At 48.8% G+C, this 10,688-nt stretch overlaps 6 protein-coding genes across 8 annotated transcripts; 2 read left to right on the forward strand and 4 right to left on the reverse strand.

The window, feature by feature from the left end:
• Positions 1 to 23: 23 nt before the first annotated feature.
• Positions 24 to 717, reverse strand: TERG_01795 (uncharacterized protein; the record flags this gene model as incomplete). Its single annotated transcript, XM_047747809.1, has 3 exons — positions 24 to 40; positions 105 to 310; positions 368 to 717. The coding sequence occupies 3 exons, from the start codon at positions 715 to 717 to the stop codon at positions 24 to 26; spliced, it is 573 nt and encodes a 190-aa protein (XP_047603774.1).
• A 718-nt stretch (positions 718 to 1,435) lies between these two features.
• On the reverse strand, positions 1,436 to 4,159 carry TERG_01796 (ATP-dependent RNA helicase DBP4; the record flags this gene model as incomplete). Its single annotated transcript, XM_003237026.2, has 1 exon — positions 1,436 to 4,159. One exon carries the CDS (start codon positions 4,157 to 4,159, stop codon positions 1,712 to 1,714), a length of 2,448 nt encoding a protein of 815 aa, XP_003237074.1. The 3' UTR covers positions 1,436 to 1,711.
• A 281-nt stretch (positions 4,160 to 4,440) lies between these two features.
• On the forward strand, positions 4,441 to 5,231 carry TERG_01797 (uncharacterized protein; the record flags this gene model as incomplete). The annotated part of the gene is made up of 3 exons (XM_003237027.1): positions 4,441 to 4,515; positions 4,579 to 4,622; positions 4,697 to 5,231. 3 exons carry the CDS (start codon positions 4,441 to 4,443, stop codon positions 5,229 to 5,231), a joined length of 654 nt encoding a protein of 217 aa, XP_003237075.1.
• Positions 5,232 to 5,736: 505 nt separating this feature from the next.
• TERG_01798 (uncharacterized protein) lies at positions 5,737 to 7,578 on the reverse strand (the record flags this gene model as incomplete). Its single annotated transcript, XM_003237028.1, has 2 exons — positions 5,737 to 6,543; positions 6,610 to 7,578. The coding sequence occupies 2 exons, from the start codon at positions 7,576 to 7,578 to the stop codon at positions 5,737 to 5,739; spliced, it is 1,776 nt and encodes a 591-aa protein (XP_003237076.1).
• Positions 7,579 to 8,109: 531 nt separating this feature from the next.
• TERG_01799 (uncharacterized protein) lies at positions 8,110 to 8,745 on the forward strand (the record flags this gene model as incomplete). The annotated part of the gene is made up of 2 exons (XM_003237029.2): positions 8,110 to 8,210; positions 8,328 to 8,745. 2 exons carry the CDS (start codon positions 8,110 to 8,112, stop codon positions 8,743 to 8,745), a joined length of 519 nt encoding a protein of 172 aa, XP_003237077.2.
• A 387-nt stretch (positions 8,746 to 9,132) lies between these two features.
• Positions 9,133 to 10,518, reverse strand: TERG_01800 (isopentenyl-diphosphate delta-isomerase). 3 transcript variants are annotated; one of them, XM_003237030.2, is made up of 3 exons: positions 10,011 to 10,518; positions 9,561 to 9,914; positions 9,133 to 9,479 (listed from the first exon to the last, which is right to left on the reverse strand). In XM_003237030.2, exons 1-3 carry the CDS (start codon positions 10,222 to 10,224, stop codon positions 9,244 to 9,246), a joined length of 804 nt encoding a protein of 267 aa, XP_003237078.1. In that variant the 5' UTR covers positions 10,225 to 10,518; the 3' UTR covers positions 9,133 to 9,243. The 3 variants fall into 3 exon arrangements, with proteins under 3 accessions (XP_003237078.1, XP_047605513.1, XP_047603775.1); XM_047749345.1 differs by having other exon boundaries at positions 9,133 to 9,914; XM_047747810.1 differs by having other exon boundaries at positions 9,561 to 10,518.
• Between the last annotated feature and the right edge of the window lie 170 nt (positions 10,519 to 10,688).

Below are 10,688 nucleotides of genomic sequence, written 5' to 3' on the forward strand. Positions count from 1 at the left end.
CTATCGTGACGACTTTGAGCAAACTAAGGAGATATTCCATCTATGCAGGTGTTAGCTTAGCTCATTATTATAATTATTATTTTACAGAAAAACTGAGCATATACATACCTCGCCGTATGCCCTTACAGACACGATATTCAGTCCGACCAGAACGAAGAGAAATATGAGACTGAACGCCCATCCCGGAAAGGAATCCGTCCAGTACTTCAGCAGAAGCTGTAACGCGACCAAATCTGCCGCTGTTGAAACCGCATCATTGAACCAGTAGTTCCAGGTTAGAGCAAAGCCAAAAGCATCATCCACAAAGCGCCTGTAAGCCAGTTAGCAGTGCATCTACGCATAAACATAAGTATAAACAAGAGCTTACCCAGCATATGTACAGAAAGACCCGGCAATAGGTACAAAAGTGGCCATCTCGCCGAGAGACAGCATGGTGATGAAGACGATGGCTCCTACAATGGAATATGATATCAACATCGACGCTGGGCCTCCAGTAGCCAGAGATTTGCCCGTTCCCAAGAACAGTCCCGTCCCAATCGTGCCTGCAATCGCAATCATCTGCACCTGGCGAGCAGAGAGCTGGCGCGCAAGCTTGTCCGAGACCACTATCGGGGCACCGTCAGGCTTCTCTGCTTCTGAGGGCATCGACTTTTCCACATCGCGGCTCTCAATCGTAGCCGGAGGCTTGATCTCGTCCTGCATGTTGGAGGATGCCATCTTGTCTGTTCTACCCTTTGGCGGCTGAGAAGGGTCTAGACAAAAGACCAACCCAAGCCGGTGGATGGACCGACTGCCTTTATATAACAATCTAAAAGCCGAAAGAAGAGTCAACGGCCCGTACCCGGTCAGCCGCTCGATAGTTACCAGCACATACCAAGCCCGAGATAGAGACGAAAAACACAGTTAGCTATATCCTATGCTTCTCTCCGGGACATGCCATGTATGCCATAGTTCAACCCATTCTCGAGAGGAACATCGGGTGGCGAAGAAAATTTGGTGCTGATATTGCGTGCCCTGGACCTTGCCCGCAAGTCTCCAGAATTCCCAGCGAACCAGAAACCAGGCGGAGACGCAAAGAAGAAGCCATCCGAGCTTACAGACGGGAAGTTTCTAATTATTAAGCCAAGCACGAGAGGTAGCGAAAGGATGTCTAATTAGATCTCCAAGTTCCCCTAGCTGCTGGGCCAGCGGCTTGGCTTGAGAGTCACCTCGACACAGAAAACAGCTGGGAGAGGCCGCTTGGGCCGGAGGAGAACTGTAGAGATGGAATCCTGGAGCCCGGAAGGCATCCTGCTGGTTCTTTACCTGCTCTCTGGCTCGGCGTGAGTGGTGGAAAGGAGAACATCCGGGACAGGGCTCCTCGTACAATCCTGGTCGATATACCGAGACATCCCTTGCACCAGGCCGTCCAGCTGGATAACCCCGCAAAGGAACAACGGAATACGATGTAACGGCAGAGAATATATTTTCGCAGCGCAAGAGTTGCACGTCGTCTTTTTTGTTCAAGTTTAGATGGCCAGGCCGTGGTGGTGTTGCCGATTCTGGCGCGGCGCAAAGATATCGGCCAAAATTATCACCAACTACAAGTCCAAAAGGCCACAATGGAATGTTCTATTTACTAATGGGTATAGAAGATACTACATCCTTATGGTTCCTGACGTATCCAAATGCATAGCATGCAAGAAAGGAACAAAGCAGAAGACAAAACTGACTATCCAAGTAAACCGCTGGCAAAAGCTTCCAGGTCCTCCAATGTCTGCATTTCAGCTGGCTCGTCAAAGGTGATTTTGGTAGCCTTTTTCTTCACTTTCCTGTCGCTGGTATCATGGTGGTCGTCTCGGGCCTTCTTCTGTTTCTTGCTAGGAGGCCTGATTTCATTCTCTTCCATTTCATCTTCCATAGCATCTCCTCCCTCGGCTTCCTCATACGGCGCCAGGTATGCAACAGGGCTGTCGCCATCCTCTTTAGCGGCAGCCTCTCGCTCTGCCCTCGCTTTCGCCCGACGCTGTTCTTTCTTTTCCCGCTTCTTCTGCTTGGCGATCTCTTTGTCACGAATATCTGCCAGCCGTGCTCGCTCAGTCTCGAGTTCGAGGAACTTGGCTCTCTGCTCTGCTGCATCTCCTCGTTTCTTAAAATCTTCTTCATTCTCCAGTTCATAGATTTCATGAGCATTGCCATCATCATCATAGACTAGCTTCTTGCCAGGATTCTTGTACTTGAGTAGCTTCTTCTTAGATTGTAGAAGCTTCTCTCGCCGGTTTGAGTCGATAAGGAGCGGCGCTCGACCGTCGATATGCACTGCTCGAACACCTCCAGTTGCTTCCTTCACTTGTATACCAGAATCATTGCGAGATTGGCCATCAAGCTCCTCGTCTTCCTGAACCTCGTACCTCCGTTTCACTGCAAGGAAATCGTCCTCACCATTAGTAGCATCATTTGTCTGGTCACCGTCCTTATCACCTGCCTCTTCATCGTATATAAGTTTGGTATAATGTTCAGTGAAAACGTCTTGGTTTTTCCTTTCAAACATCCTATCGTACTTGGTCCGTACTTCAGGCTCCTTGACTTTCTTCTTTTTGCCTCCAGCAACCCCATCCTCGTCGTCATCCTCGTCACTCGAAACAATCTGTAGCCGTCGAGGAGCATTCTTTAATGACTTGGTATCCTCTCCCTTGATAAATTTGATGCGCGGCGCACCAGGAAGACCCAGGCTTGCTGTATATTCTTCTAGTGGCAGCGCCTTCACGTCAAACACCTCCTTATCCTTTTGGATGTGTATTGACTTGACATACGAGGTAAATGCCTTCTGTCCGAGATATTTGAGCTGCGGATCTTTAAAACACATGTTTTGCAGCTGATGCTTTATGCTCTGCTGCTTGTTGGCCCGGATATTTATCTTTTCGATTGGTATCTTTTTCTGCTCTAGGCGAGAGAGCATACCTACTTCCTCACTAGGATCGAGAAATAGCACCGCTCGTCCGTCTCGCTCATACCGTGCGGTCCTCCCAACCCGATGTATGTATGTATCCGAATCCTCGGGGCAATCCAGCTGAATGACCCAGTCAACCGCCGGAAAGTCAAGTCCTCTTGCCACCACGTCTGTAGCAAACAGACACGAATTCTTTGAAGCAGAAAACTTATGCGTGATATCAAGCCGTGCGCCTTGCTTCTGCCGGCCATGAAGATGTAGAAGTGGTATTCCCGGCTGCATTTGTCTAAAGGCCTCGTAGACGAAACGGACCTCCTTACTTGAAGAAAAGAAGACGATAATCTTGGACTTTAAACTGCTCCGGATAAAGCTCCACAGGGTATCCAACTTGTCGGGCAACGGTGTTACTACATAATGCTGCTGTAGAGTAGACGGCGTCGCACTTGAAGCAGCCTGATGCACAGAAATGTACTCCGGATCCTGTAAACTCAGCCGCGCAAGATCAGACACTTTCTTCGTCTGCGTGGCGCTGAATAACATCGTCTGTCGTTCCTTAGGGAGATGTTCCACAATCGCATCTACTGTGCTTTGAAATCCCATGTCCATAATACGATCTGCCTCGTCCAGCACCAACATTTGTATATTATCCGTATCGAATGCCGCCGTCTGATCCATGTGCTGTAGCATACGTCCGGGAGTACACACGAGAATATTCATCCTTCCCAGACGTTCTTGCTCCTCCTGTAGACTTTTCCCTCCGATGATAAGGCCCGCCGAGAAGGTATGATATCGACCAATTTTCCGCAAAACCTCAAATATCTGTATGGCCAATTCACGAGTCGGCGATATTATCAATGCCCCCAGTCCATCGTATTCCGTCCATTGTTTTCGAAATAAATTTTCCAGCACCGGGACGAGAAATGCCAGAGTCTTCCCGCTTCCCGTTTTGGCGGCACCGAGTATGTCTCGTCCTTGTAGCGCATGAGGAATCGCACGGGATTGAATATCTGTCAATTCCTTAAAATGAGACGCAGAGAGACCCAGCGTTGTCGGCTCAGAGAGTGGAAGGTCCGTGAAGCTCTCGATCGCAGCTTTGGTATCAAGCTCTGCGACTCGTTGTTTGAGCGACGCTATGTCATCTTCGTTCCTCTTTCGTTTCAGTATTCGAGGATTCTGACGAGTTTGTTTGGTCCACGGCTTCCCATTCCGTGACGAGCGATCCTTCGCCATCGTGAACCGCCTAGAGTAATTATCCAACTCGTTCGTCTCGTCCTTGTTTTCGTCTCTGCATGTTCTTCATCTCGAACTTTTTGCTTTCCAAAAAAAAAAAAAAAAAAAAGCTGTTGGCTGTTGCGTTGCTTAGTCATCTTATCGATAAGAAATACCGCGTAAAGCGAAATTCAACGTCGAGACCAACCATCAAGCCGCATTGAAGTATTGAAGTATTGAAGGGAAAAGGAATCTGGGCGGATACGGCACACCTAGATAATAACGCAGAATCAGACGAGAATATGGCTGCCGATGACGATCTTGATGCTCTCGATTCGCTGAATTCCCTAGAGAAGGAAGCTTCTGAGTTCACCAAGGTATGGCTAGATAGCCAGCTCCTACTAAACCGCTCCACAGCTAACTGGTATACCCCAACATAGGATGCAGAGATCGATCGCATAAGAAAGGCCTTCCAACTCGATGCGTATGTGGTATCCAGCTTAATTTTGGCCGTATATTTACCTACGGAGAAAAAAGCTGACAAACATTGTTAAATAGCTACGCGGTACTTGACCTACAGCCCGGCGTGCCCGACTCTGATATAAAAGTCCAATACCGGAAAAAGTCTCTGCTTATCCATCCTGACAAAACCTCCAACCCAGCTGCCCCAGATGCATTTGACAGGCTTAAAAAGGCGCAGACGGCTCTACTTGATGAAAAACAACGAGCACATCTCGACGAATGTATAGCGGACGCGCGACGGTTGCTAATAAGAGAACACAAATATACACTTGATTCACCGGAGCTTAAGACTGAAGCGTTTAAAGAGGAATGGAGAAAGAAAACAGTGTTTGTCTTGTTGGAGGAAGAGGCAAGGCGCCGGAGACAGCTGAAGGGTAGGATGCAAGAGGAAGGAAGGGAGAAGAAGAGGGAAGAGGAAGAGTTAGAGGCACGAAAGCGAAAACGAGATGAAGAGAAGGCGTGGGAAGAGTCGAGGGACACCCGTATTGGGAGCTGGAGAGATTGGCAGAAAGGTAGGAAAGGTGGTGATAAAGAAGGGAAGAAGAAAAAGAAAATGAAGGTTTTGGGATAGTAGGGTGCATCACGTTTCTGGGACAGGGGATTCCTTTTCTACACTAAGGGTCGATTGTGAGAGTATACGGTCTTGAGATTGGAGTTCCAAGGGAGTTTGAGATGCTGATACTGTTGTGCTATGGTTGAATTTCTGTATTTTCCTTATTCTTCTTCATATGGATAGCATGCTGATAAGTAAATAAAGAACACACTAGATCGGGCTTTTCTGAATACAAACATAGTTAAACTGAAACGTAGGTCATAATGATATGTGCCACCATTCGCTGACCCAATGCTCACGTAGGGACAGTTGTCACCACCCAAAAGTTGTAATACAATTGAAAAGAATAGATAGTGGGATAAAACTTTTTGTGAATGGGTATAGAAGCCAAAGAGGATCTGGAACGTGATATATATCGCGGAAAACATCATACAATATTAGGGATATCTATGAGTGAGTCCAAATAGTATATACGAAGAAAATCGCAACGAATCAAGGAAACAGGGCTTGATACCACATTGGATCAGACTTCCTCATTTCGTTTTTGAGCTTCGGTAACGGCATGCTCCCAGCTCGTTTGAGTCAAGAATATGCCTTCGATCAGGCCAACAAGGAAAAGACCAATGGCAACACCACCCCATAGACCCCAGAGATTCCAATGTAGCCCGAATGCAGTGGCCATACCAATAGGAAGCGCAACAACATAGTAGCAGAAGAGCTGGGTGTACCCTCCGATGGACTGCCTTCCAAGGCCACGGAGCACACCATTACAATTGGTTGCAAAGGCATCAAAGAGTTGGAAGGAGGCACAAAGTGGGAGGACTGCTGCGATTAGCTCCATAACGTCCTCGTCTGAGGTAAATAAGGCAGGAATATAGAAGCGAAGGGTAGAGAGGAGAGTGACGTTGATGATGCCCACGATGATTGCAGCGCTCATGTTGACCTTGGCGGCAACACGGGCGGCATCGGGAAGGGAGGCACCAATGAAATTTGCAATTCGGGTACTTCCAGCAATGGATAGAGGGAAAGGAATCTGGAACATGATACCAGCGATGGTTGCAAGGACAGACTGGGCTGCAAGAGTAGTAGTACCAAGGTAGGCGGCTGCTAGAGTGAGAATCTCGAATGCGAGAACTTCTGCTTCCATCATGAGGAAGCCTGGTAGGGCAAGGCGGATCATAGGGCCCCAGTTTTGGAATGCTCGATAAGTAAACCCGTTCCAGCATTCCATTCCAGCAAAGAAGTAGACATAGATAAATAGAAGAACCGGGAGAAGGTTATCTGAAACGATAACCGCAACGGGGGCACCGACGAAACCCATTTCCAATTTCTAAAGTAAAAAGTCAGATAAATGCAACTCAGGATATAATAGAGAGGAAAGGGGGGCAGGCAATACCCAAACGAAGAACCAGTTCATAAATGCATTGGCTGGAGCACCGATTAGAAGAACGTAGAGTGAGGCGGAGAATAGACCCTGAGCCTGCACATATCGTTTGGCTGCTTCAAAAAGTGCATATCCTGGAGCTCCAAGGATGGCCACTTTCAAGTAGAGAGCGGCCAGCTCGGCTACCTCCTTGTTAGGGACAATGGCCTTCAGGACGTGGCCGGCGAAGAACCAGAATATGCCAATCGGAATGGTCATAGTCCAAAGGAAACAGACCATTCTCTGCGTCTGGAGACCGACGAGTTTCTTGTTCCCAGAGCCATATGCCTGAGCACAGAGGGTATCCAGGCTGGTTGCAAGGCCTTGATAGACCGCATAGCCACTGATATTGGCCGTCATACTGGCTAAGCTGACAGCGGCCAACTCAACCTTGCCAAGGTGACCGACGGTAAATATACTGGCTATGGTAAGGGAGTACTGGAGGAGGAAACTGAATATCAGAGGAGCACTGTATTGCACTAGCACTTTTGTCTCCCTCAACCATGTCGTCTTGACCAATCCGGCCATCACCGCATCATCCCACTTCTGGTCAATGATAGCATCAGCAGAAGCATCTCCTCCATTAGCAGAAGCATCTTGACCGTTCCCTAAAAGCGAGGTCGTCTCGGTTGGTTTGGTAGATGGCCCCTGGCTCGATCCTCTCTTTGTCTTGCTTGCTGCGCAAGAGATGGCATTGTCTTCCAGCAGAGTCCGTTCCTCTTCTCGAGCTCGTTCCCGTTCTGCATTCGTCAGGTTGTCTGCTTCGTGGGCATGCGGCACGACTGTCCCTCGAGCACCGCCCATGGTGAAGAAGCCGGGTCTCCGGTATGAGCCTGCTAGGGAGTGGGAGCCGCTAACCGTTCTAGCTAGTGGGGAGGTACCGGAGAGCTGGCCGTCGATATCAGTTGCCCGTGGGGGGATGTTTTGGGCTGGAGACGGCATCCTGAGGGCTCTGGCTGCGCAGGCTGCAATTGACAACCTTCTGTTTGATATGCAGGCAAACGGAATGGATGGCAGAGGAAAGACGCTCTCAAGCCGGAGGGAATTGGGTCTTCAGCTCGAAGTAAGAAAAAGAACGGAGAGAAAAAGCAATTATCCCGGCTCCTCCAAGGAACCCAGTCTCAGGACAGATCAAGGTTGTATCCAGCATCTCCATCTCCTCTCTCCGACATGCGTCCATGAGGAATCGAAGCTCTTCCCTGCTGCTGCTGCGCTGACAGTTGCTCTACTTGTCTGGCTGATATCAAAATCAAAATCAAAATCAAAATACTCGATGGTGTTGAGGTTTCCCGATGAGGAAAGTCCAAGCAGATAGTCACGTGATAACTACAGGTCCCGTGACGTCCCTTTTGCGCTTCGGGACAAAATAAAGAAGTGCGAAGTAAAAACGACGACGACGGCGACGACGGAGTCGACGGGGAAAAACGATAAGAGCGGACAGAGAGCGAGCAAAAGGAGATAATGATAAAGACGATGTCGCATGCCCCCGAGGTCGACATCGAGGATGAGCCTTCTGGCAACCCCTTTGGCCGGCTATCGAATCCGTTCCGCATCAAACCAGTGAACGTCACCAAGTTCGTATCAACCGCTTGAACTACCCGATACTCTTGCTTAAGAGTCATCTCATCCCTGCTTGATCCTTGATAGGGATCGTGGTGACTGCATGCTAATATAGCTACGTGTGCTGGCAGACAGGTAGCGTCTAAAAAGAGGGTGGTCTTTACACAGCCTATCTTTGGGGCCCTATTGCTGGAGAACAGCGCATCAGACGCACGAGACCACTGTGCCAACGAGCGTACGTTCCTAGCATGGCTCCGGCTATCCATGTACCTCTCGATCGTGTCGAGTGCTATCGTCCTGTCCTTCCATCTCCGAGCCCAGCCGACGGCCTTGGAGCGTAACTACGCTCTCCCGCTGGGAATACTGTTTTGGGTGCTCTCTATCGGGACCATAATCAGCGGAGTTGCAAATTATATTCACACGCTGGCCAAGTATAGTCGGCGTGCTGCGTTGGTACAGAGCGGTTGGAAGACACAGGTTATCTTCTGCATCGTCGCTATTGTTATTATCGGAACCTGCGTCCTCTTTTTGAGTACTAACAGGAGGTAACGTTCGACACTTTTATACCTGCTTACCTGCCACTTTACTACCAACCTCGCTTGACTAATCTCTATATACAACAGAACCATGTCTACTTAGGGTCTCAATCTGCTTGCAGGAGTCTGGATGGATATATTTGGTCTAAACGGCATTTGCATTGCTTCTTTCGATACCCATCATTTAGGCAACGTCCCTAAAACTTGCATTATACCATCATTTGCAGGCTGTGTTGTCCATGCATTCATTACATTTCTTTTACGCATTTTAGCATGCTCTACCAAGGTTTGTGGACATAATAACATTCTTTTTTGCTCCCGGGGTACTTTTTTTTTTTAAAAAAAAAAAAAATAAAAAAAAAATAAAAAATAAAAAATAAATTAATTATATATTTTCACTTCGCTATGACGTTGAGGCCTGACAGAGCATACATTTCATATCCATCAATCAGTTCTTTTAAATTAATAACCCGAACATTATTCAGCAACCAGTCAATATATGCGTCCCTAACTACATTCTACATATCTTCTTGTCGTTGGTGTACTTCCTGAAAGAGTCAGATCCAAAGTTCTCCCACCACTCGAACAGCTTGTCGTCGCAGATGAGCTTGAACCATGGAGTGAACTTGGCACTTGGGTCCTTGAACATTGCCTTTAGCTCGTCAGGAGTGACATACTTGACATCACGGACCTCGTTGGGGTTGGGGTTCAGTTCGACGTCTGCCTTGATGAAAAGGATGTAGTCAACTGTGATGAACCGTTAGACCTCCTATGTTGACAGTGATTCCCCGTATAGAGGCAGGAACAGGGAAAAAAAGCTCAACTCACCCTCATGTTCGCCCCATTTCCCATCGTCACCACTGGGAGCAAGATAGTGAATTCGAGTAAGGAACTCGAACTTCTCCGCTGGAACCTGGGCTTCCTTTATCCCTAGCTCCTGGTCTAGTTTCCTCCTGGCAGCGGTGCGGGCACCCATCACAGCCTGGTTAAGGCCTGCTCCACTAGCCTCCATCTCGCTCGGGATGGCAAGGGGATGAGAGCAGCAGGTGTTTGTCCATAGGTCTGGGAATGTGATCTTCTCCGTGGCACGCTGCTGGAGCAAAAGACGGTTCTGCGAGTCGAAGAGGAAGACGGAGAATGCACGATGGAGCAGCCCACGGCTGATGTTGGTCATCAGATGGCCTATGTAGGACATACAAGACAGCGGGTTAGTTGGTTCAGCAGATCGGACAAGCCTTTGTAGCCCAGATATATGCATGTATATAGATCGCAACGTACATGTCTTCTTGCTGCCAGATGCAATCGGCTTGTCATCAGTGTCCACGACGATACACATCTCGTCCATCAGCTTGACCTGGTCCTCGTTGTAGCCGTCGAGTTCTCCGCCCACTCGAGCAGAGCTGGCGCCGCCAAACTGAGTATCGACATCGGGGAACAGCGTCGCAACGTTCCCCGTCGTGATGGCCTCCGTTACACCGGCTGTAGTCGACATGGCGATGACCGGTAGAGCTCTCAGTGTAAAACGGGGAGAGGAGGAGGAAGAAGCAGGTTGTTGTCAAACAGCGCAGATGGCGAGATTTCAGCACAGCAAAATCACCAGATATTCAATGACAGCGAGTCCAGAGCAGTAGAATGTGCGAGACGAGTAGAAAGCGACGTAGCGAGAGGAGGACGTTGAAAAGGGAGATGCTTGACTGTCTGGCGCAAATTTCAGTGACGCCCATATCGAAATATTATTCCTGCGAGTCAGCGTGTTAGTTGAACTCAGCAGCGCAGGTGGGGTAAACGCCGGCGGGTCAAGATTGAAATTCCCCAAAGGCGCTTTTTGGCTCCGCCGAACGAACAACTTCATCCGCCGCGCGCTGTCGCAGGGCAGCCAGTAACTAGTGAGCAGAGAGAAAAAGACCCCGATGTACCTTTTTCCTTTTGCCCTCTTTTCGTTTCTCTCGCTGATTG

This window comes from Trichophyton rubrum (genome assembly GCF_000151425.1).
Source record: "Trichophyton rubrum CBS 118892 genomic scaffold supercont2.2, whole genome shotgun sequence".
Taxonomy (NCBI): domain Eukaryota; kingdom Fungi; phylum Ascomycota; class Eurotiomycetes; order Onygenales; family Arthrodermataceae; genus Trichophyton; species Trichophyton rubrum.